The following is a 20,781-nucleotide window of genomic DNA, read 5'->3' as shown; positions in this document are numbered from 1 at the left end:
TTTTTTCTTAAAAGGGCTCCACATGTTACTTTAAAAATCTCTACCTTAATAGACCATAGATTCCAACTTAAAAAGACTTTGGTTTTTAAAATGCTTAAAATGAGTCAGAAAGCCAGGTATGAGGAATGAGGTGTTCCCAGGAGGTGCCTCCCCGGCCACACTGGGATTTTCATAGTTCTGCAGTGACATGGTGAGGCTTCGGGGACTCTGCTAGGAACCTTAGAGAAGAGAACTGGGGAGGAGCATCTGTAGGGTCAAGCTGTCCCTCTTGTTCTTCCCCTGATGTGGGCTATCTGGAGGCCCGGAGAAAAGCAGAGCGGGACGATCCTTCAGCTGTCCTGGGAGTCAGCAGATCTGGCCACTTGAATCTGGCTCTGTTGTTACTAGTTGTATAACTAACCGTGGACAAGTCATTTAACCTTGTTGTTATGGGCTGAATTGTGTCCCTTCAAAATTCATGTGTTGAAGTCCTAACCCCCAGTACCGCAGAAAGTGACTGTATTTGGAGAAGGGGCCTTTTAAGTAGTAATTAAGGTAAAAGGAGATCATACGGGTGGGGCCTAATCCAACATGACTGTGCCCTTAATCAGAGGAGCTTGGGACACAGACAGAGGGAAGACCATGTGAAGACACCGGGAGAAGACGGCCATCTATAAGCCAAGGAGAGAGGCCTCAGGAGAAACCAACCCTGTCAATAGCTTGATCTGAGACTTCCAGCTTCCTGAAGGTGAGACAAACTTCTGTTGTTTAAGCCCCCTAGTCTATGGTCCTTTGTCATGGCAGCCCTATTAGACTAATACACTTGCTAAGTCTCTTTAGAAGAGTCACGGTGCCTCTCAACCTACCTCTCAGGGTAGCTAGTGGATCAGATCAGATAAGGGATGTGAGAGCACTATACAGACACAGCACTCTATGGATCTCACCCTTGAGCAAGAGTTGTTAATATCCTGTCATTCCATTCAAGCTCTGCAAACGTGATTTTGGCCTAGGGAGACTCTAACCAGAGAAACCAGGTAAGCCATGCTGTGCCCTGACTAACCTAAGGAAACTATCTGATAAAGAAAAGTTGTCTTTTAAGCTGCTAAATTCGTGGTAATTTGTTGGAGCAGCCATAGGAAACTAATACATTACTAACATAGTAAAAGATAAATACTATCACTTCATAGGTGATTTTACAACAAAACAATAGTACACACAAACTCAGACCCTGAAATCATGTGGCAAACAGGAGAAATCATACCCTGTCAAGGCAAGAATACATATGGCATAGAATGTTCAGGTTCATTACCAGAACAGAAACAAAAATTTAAATCTTCCTGTAGAGAACTTTCAGATGTGCAAGTCATATTTCTAGCATTTAATACATTTTCATACCATTTGATAATTACTGACCTAAAAGATCCATTGATAAGTTTCAAAGAGACTTGAACTAACAAAATGGTGTGCAAAAAATTTATATATTGGGTATCCATCATTTTCTGAAGCCCCATTACTTCACTCGATCCTCCAGGATGCTAAGGGTAAGAAGCGCTGTCGCTTAGCATTCTCCATCCTCACGGTTTGCCCACCTTGCTGTTTGCCCTGCTACAAGGGATGAAGTCACTGCAGGGGCAGCTGCAGTGGGCTGCTCCTGGTTTTCAATTACCTTTTCTAATATGCCCCCTCCTCAATGCAGCACATCCCACAAGTCAGAAATCACAAAGTGGTGTTAACCACATTTCATCCAGGATTCCACAACCCACCTCTAGCAACATCTTCACATCCCAAGCATCCTTTTCTTCATTTGGATAACTTTTTGCCATATTGTAGTGCCTTTCACCAGGTTTTACCTCTTGTGGAGACTTGAGAATGCGAATCTATACTTAAAGAGATAATATACTTAGAACACTTCAGAAAAAAGTCACAAGACTCTGAAATAATACTGCATAAGTTTAGCTATTCAAAAAAAAAGACAATCTAGGGGCCAGCCTGGGGGTGTAGTGGTTAAGTTTGCGTACTTGGCTTCGGCAGCCTGGGGTTCAAAGGTTTGGATCCCAGGCGCAGACCCATACTCTGCTCATCAAGCCATGCTGTGGTGGTGTCCCACATACAAAATAAAGGAAGACTGCCACAGATGTTGGCTCAGTGACAATCTTCCTCAAGCAAAAAGAGGAAGATTAGAGGCCAGCCCAGTGGTGTAGCAGTTAAGTTCACATGCTGCACTTTGGCAGCCTGGGGTTCGCCAGTTTGGATCCCAGGCACAGATCTACATATGGCTTATCAAGCCATGCTGTGGCAGGTGTCCCACATATAAAGTAGAAGAAGATGGGCACAGATGTTAGCTCAGGGCCAATCTTCCTCAGCAAAAAGAGGAGGATTGGCAGCAGATTTTAGCTCAGGGCTAATCTTCCTAACAAAAAAAAAAAAGAAGATTGGCAACAGATGTTAAGCTCAGGGCCAATCTTTCTCATAAAAAAAAAAAAGACCATCTACCATTCTAGAAAAAATGTTTCAGAACCAAAATTCCACAAAATGCTTCAGCTCTAATATACAGTATTTAAAAACAACCTGAGAAGCATATGGTACGGAAAACATGTATGTCAATGAATGATTTGTAAATCTATAACTGTATTCCTAAATTTTCATTTCCTCTATATTTAGTTGGAAAAAACAAGAACTTGGGTTCCATGAGCCTATATTTATTCCAACTACAGTCAATGATTCACAGATACAGAACAAATAAGATGTACATCACCACACGCCACAGGCACAAAAGAATATAAAAAATAGCGGCTTTTCCTTGTACATATAGCACAAACTCATATTAATCCTGATTTTAACAAAAAGGAACAAAGGCTTCTCTCCAAAGGAGACAAAACCTACAGATTGGCAAGTTCAGGAAACAGAACAAAGCCATGCTCAGCTCGTCATTTCTGGCATCCCTTCTGGATCTGCCTGCCTGCAGTGGGTATGTTCTGGTCTGCTCTGCCACCACGTGGTATGCTCACTGGGGCAGGCTGTGCAGCTTTGGTGGAGGGTGGTAAAGATCAATTCTGGGATGAAACAGGTGGATGCCCTCAGTGACTATATATCTAAACCACACCCTCCAATCCATTTGCCACCTTTAAAGAAGCTGGTATTTTTATCTCCTATCTCATACTTATTTTTTCAATTGGTTCCAAGTTCCTAAGGCAAAAAAAGAGCTTTATTTCTGGTCTCCTAAAATTCAAATATAATGGAGTTATTTTAAACAACTCAGGCACCCTATCAGTACCATAATGGACTAATCACCAACATATTCATGAAATGAAAAAGCAAGGTGCAAAAGGATATAGCATACCACCAATGTGTCAAACACACATATACATACACATGCTATCCATGCATAAAATATCTCTGCAAAACTACATATGAACTAGTAAATGGATGTCTCTGGGGAAAGGAAGTGGTCTGACAATGGGTAGAGGCCGAGGAGACTTACTTTTCACTGGCTTTTGTACCATGTGTATGTATTACCTATTCAAATAATAACTTAAAAAAGAAAATTCAAAACAGTAAAAGAGAATGAAAAAAGGAAAAATAATTCTCTTAGTTTTATACAAGTACCATAAAAGTTTAACATTTATAAGTATGATGTATGATTTTAAAAGTCTTTTTTTTTAAGTCTCTAAATTCTATACTACAGAACCTCTAAGAATATGGTTAATTTAGTAAAAAGAGCCTGGAAGAAATAAAGACAATGATTTCCACAATTTACATATCAAAATGTCTGTCCAAAGCAATACCCAATCTCAGAACAGTCTTCTTTAATTAGTCTCATCAATTTGGAACGATGTTTACTATGTAATATAATTAAGATGCATTAACACATCATTACTGGTCATCTCTATTAACAGATTATGAGAAATCAGGAGATTTTTAGGAAAAGAGATCTAATGGCTCTGAGGGTTTGCCTTGCAAATGTACACAGTATTTTTGAGTAAATTTTCTGACTAAGGATTCAACAATACGTGCCAGGATACTGATTAAAAACATAAAGCACAGCAAGGGGATAACAGGACATGAATTCAGGGAAAGGAGAGATCATAGCAGCATAAAAAAGGCTTTCTGCCTAAAACAAGCCTAAGAACAGACACTTCACAATATGTAATTAATACCAAAAACACTGTACAATTTATTAGATAAAAATTACTGGCATTTGAGAATATTTATGATTAAAGCTGAAGATAAGTTTTTGGGTTTTGAATCCAAGTGACAAATATTTACAACAAATAATTTAGCTGAGTTAAATAAGCCACATCCGTTGATAAATACCTGCTCTATCTGTATTCCATAACCTTTAAAACCTGCATTGTCCCATGAAGTGTTCCGATAGATGTCATCAACTCTGTCAATTAGCTCTATCTGCACGGATAAAAGAAAGAGAGTGAGAGAAAGATATTATGTATATCTTCTTTACCACTCTTTGCAACGTAGTATAAATTCTGCAAGGATAAAAAAAGTCACAAAATGCCATTGTACAAGTTTCTATCAATTACAAAAACTAGCATTAAGATGTTACCATTTATCATTGATAGCTCTAACAAAGAAATTATTCCTAGCCTCAAACAAAGTGTTGTTACCAGAATAAAACAGCGGTACAGTTAATCCCAAATTTCAGGTAATCAATTATACATGGAACCAAAATATCAAGCAACAGGCTTTTTTAAAACTGCCATTTCAGTCAACTACAGAAAAGAAAGTTAAAGGTCAATCAATTTACCTAAAATATTCCCTTCTAAGAAGTACTCTGTCCTCAATCTGTCTCTTGGCAAGTACCTCAACTGTCTTCCTCAGAGAGAGGAAAGGAGCAGCAACAGACACTGCTGACGCTGTTCCCCACCCTCACTGGGCAGAGTCCAGCCCCGAGGACTGGGTAAAGAGAGCCAGAGCAATGGGGTTTCACCATCGCTCCTTTCTTCCGTCCTCTGACCTGGCAAAGGGGGCAGATGGGGAGAGAACACTGGGGAGGAGGGACAGTGTAATAGGCAAGGACGAGTCACACTACATAAGAACACAATGCTCGTTACCCATCTTCTCTTCAAAGAGAATATTTTATCGTTCAAAAACCGGGTAAATGAGGTTTGTTCCGGCAACTGTGAAGTGCACTACAGATCTAAGAAACTGTTCTTTGCTTAGAGTAACACTATTAAGACTAGACCTCTAGAGGCCAGCCCGGTGGGGCGGAGGTTAAGTTCGCAGGTTCCGCTTCAGCAGCCCCGGGGTTTGCTGGTTCAGATCCAGGGTGCAGACCTACGCACTGCTTGTCAAGCCATGCAGTGGCGGGCATGCCACATATAAAGTAGAGGATGATGGACATGGATGTGAGCTCAGGGCCAGTCTTCCTCAGCAAGAAGAGAATGATTGGTGACAGATGTTAGCTCAGGGCTAATCTTCCTCAAAAGAAAAAATAAATAAAAGACTAGAACTCTCATTATATTCATATTTTTGGTGTAATGAACACAGAAGTAAATTAAGAGCCCCTTAATACAAAACCCATATTAAGAAAGAAGTTTGTTCAAGAAAGACTCTCTCTTACTCAGAAACAAGAACTACAGTGACTTCACACACTACTCCTACTACCCTCATAATAAGTTCTTTCACTCGACATGGAAGGGAGGGGAAAGAAGAGTGAGGGAGGGCACGAATAAAACACAGAGAATGAGAAAAGCAAGGCAAAGAGAAAGATGTCTTTACTGCACCAGGCTCTTGGTTCATGAATAGCTGCATTCTCTTTTATTCCCTCAATAACAACATTTTGGTCAGTGCCAAGTTACCATGACGAATGAGGTCATACTAACAAAAAATGTCAATGAAATATGATTCCCATGACTTTTAAAATTACAATAGTAAATGCTTAAAAATCCAGTGCCAATACCTCTGTAATCTTTCCTTCTAATCTTCACCATATAGATAGCAATGATCACGAAAGTCCTATTTCACGCAGTTATATTCCAACAATTAACTATTTAAATGACAGAAACCAAACTGACCATCTTCTCTGAAATATATATATAAGCAAAAATAATACACACAGTTTCATACAAATACTTTTTTTTCCACTCTGGGGCATACATCCACACATATCAACAACAGGATCACTGCCATTATAGCAGTGACGTTTTCAAAGAGTTCACCTGTATAAAGAAGGGAGGCCTATGTTATGAACTCTCCCTAAACCTAATATGCAAAAAACTTGTAACATGAAGAAAATATTAGTTCAAAGGTAAAATGAGTTTTCAAATATTTGAAACTAAAACCTCTCTACAGTATTGTAAGAAGCTCAGAGGACAGTCCTCAAATATCTTAGTAAATAACAGAGCATCTGAAACAAATCTTGTTTCATTACGTTCCAAATTACAGCAGTCTTCTCTCCAATGGAATTTTGGGCCCACTTACCTTATGCAGTCATGCACTTACTAGGTAATTCGTGGTTGTGCTCTCTTCCCCTCTGCCCACGTGAATTTTGGGTCCAGTTACCTTATCCAGTATCGTGTACTTACTAGGTAATTTGTGGTTGTGCTCTCTTCCCCTCTGCCCACGTGAATTTTGGGTCCACTTACCTTACGCAGGTCGTGTACTTACTAGGTAATTCGTGGTTGTGCTCTCTTCCCCTCTGCCCATGTGTCTGTAAAAGCGATGGTCTGCAACCACCAGTAATTTACACGTGTTCTTCAGGGGGTTGGGGCCTGCTCTCCTCTTCACTCGACGAACAAGCTCTAATATGAATTTGGACGCACTATTCAATCAAAATTCATCAAAACAAGGAGTTTTCTATAGTAACACTTTAAATCTAGCATATTTTTGAAACAATATCATCTGAGCTTAGTATCCTTAAATGTATCTTGAACAACAACAAAAATTTGGAGGAAGACAGAAAAGTAATATTGGGTTTTAAAATTGTAGAATTCAAAATCAAGGAAAAGCCCCTCCTTAATTTTTACAATGAGGAGACTTTAAAAAGTACTTAAAGCAAAACAATCACCTATTCACTGCTGAGCTACGAAGCTGTCATTTTCTTCTAGAAGAAGTCTACAAATTAACCAAAGTAATGGTGAAAATATCAAGAAAATAAAACATTAAAAATTAGTTTAACACGTCATTTTTCTTATCAAATAATCAAATTGTTCAAGAATTTCTTTATTTCTAAACTAAAATGCTAGTAATATTTTCTAAGGTTTTCAAACATGAGAACAGTAGGTATTCTCACTCCTAAGGAGCAGCATCCACTGTGGTCATTTGAAACCCCTCTCTTATAAACCTATCTAAAGATTGTTTTCCAAAAGTAGTATTGTCATTTCTAAATACCTACACATAAAAAACATTTTCCCTCAGATTATTCCACTTCTCCTTTCCCCACTCTTTTTTTAAGTCCAATTTTTATTGTTACCATTATTTTCTAGTGTTTTCAATTTTTACATTATAGACAAAAGAATTAACTTAAGAAATGTCGAAACAAAACTCTCTTTTCAAGCCAAATACTATAGTTAGTTGATAATCATGTTATTTTCCCAATTAACAACCACTCCTTCTGAAGACAACTGTAGTGCTTGTTTCTTATTTGAAATATATTTTTTAAGTCTTACCATCAGGTGGCTCTCTGTCTACCAGCCCTTTCGGAAGCAACTCTTCATTATCTGCCTTTATATAACCACACACTTTTGGAGACTGCAAACGTGAAACATTCTTGATATCTTCAGACTTATAAACTAATATTCTTTTGTCTTTAGTATCATTAATTAGTCTCCAAAGTGGCTAAAACAGAAAACATATATAATTGAGATGAAATTATAAGAATTTCTAAACATTAAATTCTTACAACATCCTTTCCTTGTTTTTAGATAACATTCACTTCCAGGTTAAGTAAACTGACTATTTCAATTTTTATCAGAGTTTCTATGTTGGTCAATAAATACAGATTATTCACTCTTTGATTTTATCTCTATATAAAAAAAAGCAGTATTTTACACGAGTTATGAAATCTTTTAGAAGATCCAGAAGAGAAAATGCATATCCTTTTCCACTCATTCACAAAGATTTCTGTAACGCCTACTATATACTGGCACTGTTCTAGGTGATGAACGTACAGCAGCAAACGTTAGACAAGGTTTCTCTTCTTGTAACATGTTCATTCTAGTTTCCTTCACACCTTTTTGCCATGATAGGTTTTATACACAGGAAAGAACAAACACATTTTCATGAGAGACGACTGAAAACTTACAACAATATGCCTAAAACTTACCAGTTTCAGGAAAAGCAGTTTTAAAAAACATCTTCACTTACAATATTACAAGGCCACAATAAATGAGAACTAACATACTCAAGAGGTTACTCAAGTCAAAAGGCTGTTTCTGTTTTTTCAAAACAAAGTTCTCTGCAAGGGTACTGGTCTCATCAGAACCAAGCAGCTTGTGAGAATACCAAAAAAGGTATTTTATTAATCTCCACATTCATCATGGAAATGAAAATCAAAACCACAAGGACACCACTTCATACTCCCTAGAATGACTGTCATCAAAAGAACAGATAATAACAAGTAGTGGCGAGGATATGGAGAAATCAGAACCCTCATATACTGTTGGTATGAATGTAATACAGAATGTAAAATGCAATAAACATAAAACGGTGAGAATGTAAAGTGCAGGCACTATGGAAAACATCCTGGCAGTTCCTCAAAAGGTTATAATTAGAGTTACCATATGACCCCAAAATTCCACTTCTAGTACACATCCAAGAGAAGAGAAAATACATGCTCAACATAAAAACTTGTTCACAAATGTTCATAGCAGCATTATTCATAATAGCCAAAAAACAGAAACAACCCAAATGTCCAACTGATGAATGAATAAGCAAAATGTGACATATCCATACAATGGAATATTATTTGGCAATAAAAAGAAATGAAGTACTGACACATGCTACAACACAGATGAACCTTAAAAACATTCTAAGTGAAAAAGTCAGTCACAAAAAAAACACATATTGTGTGATTCCATTTATATGAATGACCAAGCAAATCTAAAGGGACAAAAAGGCAAATCTAAAGATAGAGACAGTAGATCAGTGGTTTCCTACGGCTAGTGGAATTGGGGGAAAGGGTGGTGGGTGCTAAAGGGTACGGGGTTTCTTTTGGGGGTGATGAAAATGTGCTCAAATTGATTGTGGTGATGACTGCATAATTCTCTGAATATACGAAAAACCACTAGATGTACACTTTAAACAGGTGAATTTTATAGTAGGCGAATTATATTTCAATAAAGCTGTTACATATATATATCTTCTTTCATAATTCATGTATGAGGTAGATTTAAGAAACAATGGTTACAGAACCTCAGGGCTGGCAGAGACCTCAAAAAGTTAATTAACCAACATCTCAGGGGCTACAGGGACCTCTACTTGTCCTACAAATAGGAAAAGAGAAAAAACTTTTCTTTTGGATTAAACATTTCTAAATTCATATTAATAGTTTCCTAATTTAGCCAGTCTGGTACAGAAAAAGATATCAGGCTTTGGGATCCGAGATACCTAGGTTCAAACCTCAACTATATCCACTATGTGCCTTAGACAAGTAACTTATCTGAGCATAACTTTCCTCATTGGGTAAAATAGTGGTAATACTATTTTGAAGATAATGTAAGACACTGAAACCAGTTATATATTAAGATTTCAAAATAAAGGTAGTTACTATTACTAATAATAACATCAAATCCTATTATCACCATTATTAATAAGTTGCCAGAAAAAATCATCGGATGAATAACTAAGAAAGAGACAAGAACCTTGACTGGATCCTAAATTGGAAAACAAAAAAATCTACGAAGGAGATTTTGAGGATGACTGGAGATTTTGAGTATGCAATGATTATTAGATAATATGAATTATTTCCATTTTCTGAGGTGTGTTAATTTTATTGTGGCTATATAGAAGATTGCCTTTATTCTTAGGAGATGCACACTGAAGCATTTAGGGTTGAAGAGTCTTCATGTCTGAAACATTTTCAAATGAGTCAGGGAAAAAAAGAGAAATAAAGCAAACATGGCATTATGTTAGCAGTTAATGAAGGGTTATAGGGTGTTCTTTCATTCTTTCTGTAGATTTGAACATTTTCAAAGCAAAAAGTTGGGGAGAAAGAAATCATCTCATGAGTCAAGGTTAACCTAAACTTATTTATATAAAAAGCAAGCTATGACAATAAAATGTGCGATGGCTTAAAAAGTTTAATAGTGAAGTGTTAAAAGTAAGATACATATATTTTCCTGTTCACTCATATGTCTAAGATTTTAGCACAGATGAACAATGATTTTTAATATCAAGGTAAGTGCAAGTAAGAATGATACAACAAAAAATATGAAAAGCACCATTCTAATAAGCCGCTTTTTCAATTAAAAAAATTATTAATCTCATGCAAAAGTCCTTCGATAAATCTGACAAATTTACTTTTAAGTAAATATCTCACAGTGAAATATTAATTATAGCCATTTTTGTACTTAGTGAAACAGGGAGGTACAGATGAAAACAGTACCAAAGGAAGTATTTAGAAAAATGAGGAATCTGAACAAATTTAACTTGGATCCTAAATGCACATATTTTGAATTAAGAATTAACAGAATATTCTAAGGAAATAAGCTGACACATGCACTGCAGCAGAAACAATGCTGTCCATTCCTTATACTGTTTTATCTTTTTAAGCACCAGAGAAGGTGATTTTTCCCAGCCTCCTTTGCAGACAGGTTAGAGACAAATGTTCTAGAACACAGGCAGAAGTGATGGAGGCCACTGCCAAGCCTGGCACTTAAAAAACCGCTGTGGGATTCTCTAGTTCTGTTTCCCTTTTGTGGCAACCTCAGAGGACATGTGTCCCTCTGTCAAAGCTACAAGGTGGAGGAGGACCACTCAACCTACCTAAACCTTCACGAGAGCGAGGAACGAACCTCTGTCGTGTGCACTTACCGCTACCGAGTCACGGCAGCAGCGGATGTGAAAACTTGGCACAGCCTAGACAGAGTTTCCTGTGGTTTCCTAGGGTATTCCCTATCACCAAGACTGTCCTAACTAAACGCATGCACCAAAAGGTGTGCCCATAGCTGTTCAGTACAGCATTTTTTATTTCAAAAATTAGAAACAAAACAATTGAGCATCAATGGGGGAATGGGAGATTGGTTAAATAAATGGTAGAATGTTTCAATGAACCAACAGACAGCATTTATTAAAAACCATAATTTGGATATTAATTTATTAATATGGAAAAATGCTCATATTATATTGTTCAATGAAAAATGCATGAAGACAAACTACATATTGTATGATCCTAATTTTATAAGAAAAAACAGTCTGCATAACTACTTATTTGTGTACATATGCACAGAAAAAATTTGGAAGGATATTCATCAAATGTTAACAGTAGTTCTATCTCCCAGGAGTGAGATTTCAAGTAATCAATTTTCTGATTTTTTCAGGGAGCATGTATTTTTAAAAGAAGATACTTAATAAAAATGGATTGAAAGAATAAGTAAACTTAAGACTTGCTGACTTGACTGATTTGCCTGTTCTAGAGTGAATGTTCATTTACTTTGCACTAATTTTCTGACTCTTTCTGGTATGCCAGATTCCCCTAAAACACTGCATTAACAGACCAAAATAGACTGCAAGCCCAGAGACAAACATTTCCTTTTCACAATCACAGACAGACACATGACTAATGGCCATGCAGTTTGGATGTTATTAAAATTTATAGTATTTATAGCACCAGCACCCTGTCTTACCCCTACTCAGCACTCAAATATACTTGAAACTTTCCTTCTGATCACCCTCACAGTTTTCCCACAGGTGTTCCGTTTTGGTGATCTCACCACCACCCAGAGTTCTCTCATTTTCCTAGAAACACTTCAATCCACAAATCTGTGGCAAACGTTTTGTTTTCTGGACTAGCATTTGACACAGGGCTATGTGTCTTACACAAACATGGCTAGTTTGGTCTCGTTTTCTACTGCTAGTACTTCAATGGGAGAGTGGCCAGAGCCTAAATTTCCTATAGTTTCTCTTTTAACTTCTCAGACTATGAACTATCATCTTTTATTGATCTTGCATTTCCAGAATGTCTAGGAAAGAAAAGGAGAAATAGAGAGAGAAGACTTCGCTTTCATCTCTAAGAACATTTACACTTATAGTAGGATTATTAGAGAAGAATAAAGAAAAAATGAGGCAGAAAGGAAAGAAAGTTTTTTCTTCCTATTATCCATCCCACATGTGACTTTCTCTCAATTATGGTACTTAGAAATATAGGGTGCATCTTATGACAGCTTCTTAGATACGTAAAAAATATTATCTTCTTTTTTTAAAAAAATCATCTACTTTCCTGGTAAAAACTTTAAATACAAGGAGAAAAGAAGTATAATTAAAGACCTCTGTCTTCTTAAAACGACTGAGAAACAACTTTTTAAAAATCAAAGATATATACTCCTGAAAAAAAAAAATTGACATGTTTACCTCTATATTATACTCTGCCCCATCTGTGTTGATTCTTATTGTAATATCATCATCTCCTATGTGGGCTAGGACCCTAGAGTCAGGCTCACCTTAAGAGAAAAAAAAATTTTCGTTATTAAAAAATACTTAGATCAAAAACTAAATTATGCACTACTATCAATAAAAATCAACCAAGTCCTTTATCAGAGTAGGTACTGTCGATACTGTAGGAATCTGCAGAGATCTACAACCAAGAAACACAGGCCCCAGAAAGCAGCTAGATGTTCTCACTCCTAGGGAGTAGCCTTAACTCTAGTTATTTGAAACCCAACTCTTTTCCTCAAGCCACTTATGAGAATTATCTAGAGTGTGTTACAGAACAAAATACAGTGTAGACTTTCTTCTGGAATAAGTTTACCTACTTTGGGGTAAGAAAGAACTAAGAGGAGGCAGAAAGATGATTTGGAATATATAGGTCTCGAATTATACTATTTGGGGGATTTTAATGCCATTTCTTTTTTCCTATTGCAGAAAAAGTTCCAGAAGCAAACTGCAAGTGCTTATTTGATATATTTTCTTAAATAAATACATAACAAGATCATAAAACCCATTATTTTATCTGCTAGCTTCTCTGTTTAAAATCTCATAAGGGAAGCCTAAAATCCTTCCCTGGAAACAAGAGAAGGTTAAATTCTTATCACTTGAAAGGAAATTCATTTTAAATCACCACAATAGCCAGTTAGTAAGCTATGTTGGATAATACCCATTTCCTGCTGTTTAAATGTTTCTGCTTCCAAACTTACACAGCTCTGATAAAACAGACAAAGAACAGCACTTCTCTGACACTCCTTCCTCCCCGCCCCCTAAAAACAGGCAATCAAGTTAGATCTGGACACCCAACACCCCAGCCACTAGGGCAAACAAGCACCGTACTAACCAACCACGTGTCCGCTGAAGAAGTCCTGCCACTTGACGGTGTACTCGCTTTCATCTTTACCATCTACCACCACGACTTTGAAATTCTGGGAAAAGCGTTCAGTACTTGATGTCAGGTATAATTTAAAATGCCTAAAGAAAGAATACATTCATATTTTACTCTAAGCACATAAAATAGAAGCCTAATTTTCATTTAATTAAACTCTCTTAAAAAAAGAAGCTGACAGGGGGCCAGCCCTGTGGCCAAGTGGTTAAGTTCTCGTGCTCCGCTTTGGCAGCCCAGGGTTTCACCAGTTCGGACCCTGGGCACAGACATGGCACCTTTCATTGGGCCATGCTGCAGTGGCATCCTACATGCCACAACCAGAAGGACCCATAACTGAAAAATATACAACTATGTACTGGGGGGATTTGGGGAGAAAAAGCAGGGGGAAAAAAAAAAGATTGGCAACAGTTCTTAACTGAGGTGCCAATCTTTAAAAAAAAAAAAAAAGTTGACAGAGGAGTTGACATTAATAAAACACTATGAAAGTTATAACGACTGTTTTATGAGGTACTCAGAGTATGATATCTCTTGTAAAGACAAATAGACTAATTTCTTTAGTTGTAAGAACCTGGCAGACCAAAAGAAACTAGAACTTGGGGGAAAAAGATTCAAAGACAAGAAAATACACACATCTGGATACTTTAAGTTGGAGTTCTGCTTGTCTTAAAAATTTATTAAAAACTGGTTATTATTAGATACCATTTATTGAAATACCTACTCAGTGCCAGATACTCTGTATGAGTTATCTCCACAAAACACAGTAAAAATTGAGGCTTGGAGGTTAATCAACATACTCAAGGTTACACAGCTAGTAAATGATGAAACTGTAAATTTAACTTGGTTTATTTCAAAAGCCTGTACTATGCTGCCTCTAGCAATCAAGCTGGTTTTATTGCTGTGCAAAATTAACGTACGCTACTTTCTACATTTTAAAAGCACTCATGCTTTTTTTTCTCCTTCTAAAGAGAGCTTATCCTGAAAAAAATTAATCCACAATTGCCATGAGGAAAATAAATGTAAGGTATCCAACACAGACATTAAAATACACACTCTAGTTCTTTAGTTGGCTTAATATTCTTTCGTTTTCTACGAGTTTCAGTTCTAACATAAAAACTGGGCATGGTGAGCAAGAATTTTTGAATTATTATTTACAGAGCCCTTTCAAAGTGCCTATGAACACCAAAGATAAAGAAAGTTATGTGTTTCATCTCAGCCACAGAAACAATTTTTTTCAGCTGTGGTGTTGAAAATATGAAATGTTACCTCCCCATGGGTTTGCACAAGTCTAAACTGCCAGAAAGAATCTAGACTAGGACTGTCTCCATGGCAACAAATATTTTTAACTTTTTGAGCATAACAAGGTAATTTTAGTTTCCTTGTGATTTTTTAATGGTCACAGGAAAAAGACAACAGAACATTATGTGAGAAAACCTTGGAACATTTTCTTCTGCTATCTTAAAAGGTACCTTCCCACACATTCACAGCTGTGATTTTTCCCCCCAACAGTTATGCTGACAACTTCTGGGGAAAAAGCATCGCCACTATAAACGCTTTATTACGTAGTTTCAGAGCTCTCTAGGAGTCTCAGTATTACTTTTACTTAATGCTCTTTCCAGGAAAAAAAAAATCACTGGAATTGCACTCTTTGTTTTCTACACTAATATCTGCTCTTTTGTAAAGATAAAGACAAAGTGACGGTAAAATTTCTGTTTTTTGTATTTCCAATCTTCACTTTTGAGCTATAAACCACCAAAAGGATATGTCAGTCAGAATTTATAGTTTACTTTACCTTCCCAAAATTATGAAGTCAGGTACTTACAAGATCTCCTTAAACGTTTTCATTTACCTTTCTGACTTCTAATTTAAGGATTTACAGTAACTACAAACTGGTGCTAATCCATCTGAATTAACATTACTTTCATATCTATTTTTTGTATATATTGCAAAATGATCATCACCATAAGTCTAGTTAACATGTCATGATACATAGTCACAAAATTTTTCTGGTGATGAGAACTTTTTTTTTTTTAAAGATTGGCCCTGAGATAACATCTGTTGCCAATCTTTTTTTTCTTCTTCCCTCCAAGGCCCCCCTAGTACATATTTGTATATTCTAGTTGTAATTCCTTCTGGTTCTGCTATGTGGGACACCGCCTCAGCATGGCTTGATGAGCAGTGCTAGGTCTGCACCCTGGATCCAAACCAGCGAGACCCTGGGCCGCAAAGCAGAGCTCACGAACTTAACCACTCGGCCATGTGGCCGGCCCCATGAGAACCTTTAAGATGTACTCTCTTAGCAATTTTCAAATATGCAATACAATATTATTAACTACAGTCACCATGCTGTACATTACATACCTATAACTTATTTATTTTATAACTGGAAGTTTGTATCTCATATCTATTTTTAATGAGCCATTTAGGTGGGTATATATTACTTTCAAATCTTTATCAGTTCTAGCTCCCTTTTAAAAATTTGAGATATTTCACTTTTAAGAGGAACAAATATCTAACTTTAAAAAAAAATTACATTATCAAAAAAGTATCAAAACAATATCTGTAACTTTTTCATTACTTTAAAATAGTATTTCTTGATTTATAAAAAAGAGAAAATATAACTTCTAGACAAATTTCAAAGTTGTTTTTTTCATAAAATTACTTTTTAACTCATCACACATGTTTCCAAGCTTTTTCAACTACTAATAGTCACATTCAAATTTACTTTTATGATCTTGGTTTAAATTATTTTGCCTCCCACTGCTATCTAAAAACAGAAAATCTAATCATTTACCATGACCATCAAGTCACATGTGGCTTCACATAGGAAAGTTCAGCCCTATACAAACTGACCATTTCAGGTATCCCAATTTTTTTTCTTTGAGTTTAATAACATAGCAGACCAGAAAGGGAAGGGTAAATATGGGCTTTAGCATCTGACAAACCTGGCTCAAATCCTGCCTCCACCACTTACTCACTGTTTGATCTTGGCCTTAACCTCCGAACTTAAGTATCTTCATCTACAAGTGGAAATAATACCACCTACTAACTGAACGGTGTTCAGAGTTAAATGAAATAAACTATTTTAAAGCATCCAGTACAAAGTTCTCAAATTGTTAGATACATTTCCCATTAAACATTTAAGATGGAAATTCTATAAAATAAATTACAAATTTCTCTGCTTTCTTACAGAGAGAGAAGATAAGAAATAGATATTATTTAACATTTTCTTAATGAATCAATGTGATCTATGAAACATAAAAGAGAAGTATGTAAGGTTATGGCAGTACTTGCTCCTATAGCAAGGATCCTAAAAGCCACCTCAAATCTAACTTTAAAAGAAACCCAGAAAGCTAAATTTCAAGTTCTTAGCATTTTATAGTTTTCCTCTCTCCTCCTTTGCTCCTACTCATTTTTTGAGTACTATATCTACTCCTTCACCAAACTCCCCATCAGTATAGGAGAAACAACACAAGTTTTGGACTCAGATTTGTGTTCAAATCCTTTATCTTCCATTTACTAGCTAAGAGACCTTAGGCAAGTTGCCTAACCTCTCTGAGCCTCAGCGTTTTTCGTTTTATCTTCAAATAAGGAATAACAAAAACTATGCAGAGTATGGTGAGAATTAGAGATAATATAGGCAAAGTGCCCAAGTAAAGCATACAGTAAATGACACAAAATAAACACCTGATAAACTCTAGCTATTATTATCACCACTCGGCTCAAATTTGCTAGAGGTTTGGAAGCTAGAAAACCAATATGGCAGTATTTGGACATAAAATCTAACAGAAAGAAATTATTCAAAAGTAATCTAAGGATGATAACAATAACTAGGAAAAATAAAAACAGAAATAGTAAAAAATATTTGCATAAAATATCACTAACACACGATAAATATACTAAGCACTACCACAATTCAGTATCTAAAAGGATAAACCCAACAGAAAAATGGTAAAAGAACATGAAAAGGCAGACATAGAAAAATAAAACAAATGACTTATAAATATATGAAAAGATACTCAATTTCACACAAAATTAAAATCAGAACTATGAGATACCATCCCCTTTCAGAGGGACAAAAGTTACAGGTTGATAAAACCTAGTATTGGCCACAGTAACAGGAAACAGGCAAACTCATATACTGCTGCTAGAAGAATAAACCGGTCTAATGTCTTTAGGAGGAGATATGGTAATACCAATAAACACTTATAATATGTATATCCTTGACCTACCCTCCCTTCAGGAACCTAGCCATAAACATACCTAGACAAGGTATATATAGAGATATTCAGTGCAGTATTGCTTGTTATACAAAAAAAAATATCACTTTGGTTAAACAGTATCTATGTGTAGGGTACTAGTCAATAAACTGTTAAAATTCCATGCAACAGGAATATTTATGCAGCGGTCAAAAATGAGAAATCTATGTTATCTATATCATCTACACAGATACAGACCTATACGCAAAAAATAATGCATTAAAATCTTTTGGGAGGTTGGCCCAGTGGCACAGCAGTTAAGTGCACATGTTCCACTTTAGTGGCCCGGGGTTCACCGGTTCGGATCCCAGGTGCGGACATGGCACCACTTGGCAAAAGCCATGCTGTGGCAGGCGTCCCACATATAAAGTAGAGTAAGATGGGCACGGATGTTAGCTCAGGGCCAGTCTTCCTCAGCAAAGAGAGGAGGATTGGCAGTAGTTAGCTAAGGGCTAATCTTCCTCAAAAAAAAAAAGTGAAAAAAAAAGTGGAGGAAGATGGGCACAGACGTTAGCTCAGGGCCAGTCTTCCTCAGCAAAAGGAGGAGGATTGGCATTGGATGTTAGCTCAGGGCTAATCTTCCTTAAAAAAAATAAATCTTTTGGAAGTTTACACAGGAATCCTCTCTGGGTCTGAGAAGTGCAACTGAGTTAGAAAGAAGTAAAAATTTCTCACAACCTGTGTAGTTTGTTTTCTAACCAGGTGCATATATTATTTTAAAAAATATCTGTTGGAGAAGGCTTCTCCTATGAATAAAAAATAATTCAGCTCATTTATATTCTCCCAGTGTTTGTTTTTTGATATCAGTAAAGCTCCCTAAAGAGACTTCAGAAAGAGGCCTGTGATTATCTAACAGATTTACATCTGCAAAACGTCAGAGATACTAAAATTACTGCCCAAATAGACCACATCTATCAATCAATGCCAAGACATAAGAGGAATTCAATGTAGAAAGAGCACTGAATTGTAGACCCAGCTCACCACTAGGCTGTGGGGTCCTGAACAAATCCTTTGCCTCTAAACTTCAGTGTCCTCATGTATAAAATAAAGGCAATATTTAGTATACGTCTAACAGTTCTAAAGTAGCACAGAAAACTTAAGGTTTTTTAAGGTTTATAATCATTCAATTAATTAAAATTCTCTGTTAGAATTCCATAAACCTATTACCATCATTAATGCCTTTGGAATACCCATTTACTTGTTTATAATCGGTATGAATTTTAGAATAAGCAATACACTATATAAGAATCATGACAGACTGTAATTATATTATAAATCTTTAAAATGTAACTTCCTAGGACTTCAGTAAACACCCTTATTTTTCTGCCTTTGCCAAACCAAGTCCCTCCATTGCCCCAACATTTTTCTATTAATAATTTAAATTACCTTTTCAAGGCTGAAAACGTCAGCAGTGTTTCTAAATGTGTTGAGGCCTGTAGATCCCTTTTTCTTACCGAGTGCTGCTGGATATTAGATAAAGAGAGGATATCGTAGTCTGAGAGCAAAGAATCAAGCTTCTCTGAAATAAAGGTAAAAAGGTTATTAACAACTAAACCTACCAATCAATTGAAATATCAGTAAAATGAGAGTCAGACAATAAACTCTTCCTGATATAACACATTATGAAGTGCCCAGCAGGACCTACACGAAGTATTCTTACAAAAAACAAAAAATGCAAATTAACCTGACTCTAATCAAGATCAAACTTCCAGTTTTTAAAACATAAAGGGATTAGATGTTGCCAAATTCAATAACAACCTTAGGAAAGCAATGAGCCACACCCAGAAAGTTAGAATTCCTGCAGAACAAATGACCTAATTTCTGGAGGAAATAAATGGCATAAGAAAGAAAGGAGAGGCAGAGACATAATAAACAAGAACACAGGAGGCAAGCCAATGTGTGACTTTTTTGGATCCTAGGGCAAACAAATCAGTTGTGAAAAGATATTTGTGACAATTAGGGAAATCTGAACATGAGTCCATATTCATATTAGATACTAATAATTTCAATATCTCAAAGAGTATTATATTATGCAATGAGGTAACTTCTAAATTAAAGGCATGTCTTTATGTTTAGAATTTCTAAGATCAAGGGGGCAACTTGACCTGCCCATTGCCAACCCGGACTATATCAATTCCTTATCAGTTGACATGTAATAAGAGCGAGCAACAAATGCATTAACAGCCTGAGCAAACAGAAACTGGGAAAGTAAATCTTTTATAGAAAAATCACATATTTCTAACTAAAGAGCAAAAAAGTGGTAACATCCCATCACTGCTGCCTTCAACAGACATAGCAGAATATCAACCCATTGGACACCAGGAAGTAGAAGTGATAAGACCAAAGTAATCCCTAGAAAAAAATCAACATTATTTTACCAGACTGACTTGGAACCCAAGTAAAGCAAAGATGCACTGCCCCTAAGACAGACAAGCACAAAAAATTTTATCAGGTACAAAGCAGGAGCAAACACTATAAAGTATATGCTACCACTACAAGTCACTTTTCATCAACAGGAACTCTGTCGTCTCTTCCAAAATCAGGAGAATTTTTGGAAGACAATTTTGGCGACTTAAGTCTCTGTAGAAACTGTCTAAAAATATTTGAGCTGATGCTTTCCTTTTCTCTCAACAATATCACAGCAGAAGCAATGGTATTCAAAATCATTCCACTGGACTTAGAATGTCCTTAAAATATAGAAGCAGGAGCTTAAAATACAAGTGTATTGCCATTGTGGTTAAATATGCTCACAAAACCATTTTTTAAAAAAGAATCAACCCAATACTCTTCTTCCTCTTCCCCTAAATATTCCCAATTGGTTAATTCATCAATTCATTCGTTCACTGCTATGTGCCAGGCACTGGTCTAAGTCCTGAGATAACCGCATGAAACAGAACAAAGTCCTTGCCTAATGCAGCACTCATGTTAGTGGGGAGAGACAGACAAAGCACAAGAAAATATATACGTCAGTGCTGTGGCCATTAAAGAAGGATAGCAGAGAAAGAGAGTGGGAAGGGCCAGTTTATATAAACTAATCCAAGAAAGAAAAATGCTTCACTG

The 20,781-nt window shown here is 36.4% G+C and overlaps 1 protein-coding gene across 8 annotated transcripts in view; it reads right to left on the bottom strand.

Annotated features, from left to right (window-relative positions):
- Positions 1-20,781, bottom strand: part of ADAM17 (ADAM metallopeptidase domain 17) — a 55,885-nt gene that overhangs the window by 25,403 nt on the left and 9,701 nt on the right. For 2 of the 8 annotated variants that reach the window (XM_070573263.1, XM_070573265.1), the window contains exons 2-8: positions 19,108-19,240; positions 13,421-13,551; positions 12,505-12,593; positions 7,605-7,773; positions 6,604-6,737; positions 4,294-4,383; positions 1,743-1,856 (exon numbers count right to left, since the gene is read on the bottom strand). In XM_070573263.1, the coding sequence (XP_070429364.1) occupies positions 1,743-1,856; positions 4,294-4,383; positions 6,604-6,737; positions 7,605-7,773; positions 12,505-12,593; positions 13,421-13,551; positions 19,108-19,240 (860 nt within the window). Of the gene's footprint in view, positions 1-1,742; positions 1,862-4,293; positions 4,384-4,741; positions 6,758-7,604; positions 7,774-12,504; positions 12,594-13,420; positions 13,552-19,107; positions 19,241-20,781 lie in introns of those variants that run through there. The other 6 variants (XM_070573267.1, XM_070573264.1, XM_070573266.1 and 3 more) reach the window with 6 other exon arrangements.

This window comes from Equus przewalskii, chromosome 14 (assembly GCF_037783145.1).
Source record: "Equus przewalskii isolate Varuska chromosome 14, EquPr2, whole genome shotgun sequence".
Classification (NCBI taxonomy): domain Eukaryota; kingdom Metazoa; phylum Chordata; class Mammalia; order Perissodactyla; family Equidae; genus Equus; species Equus przewalskii.
The sequence above is the reverse complement of the archived record's forward strand: the minus strand, read 5'-3'. Positions and strand labels throughout refer to the sequence as shown.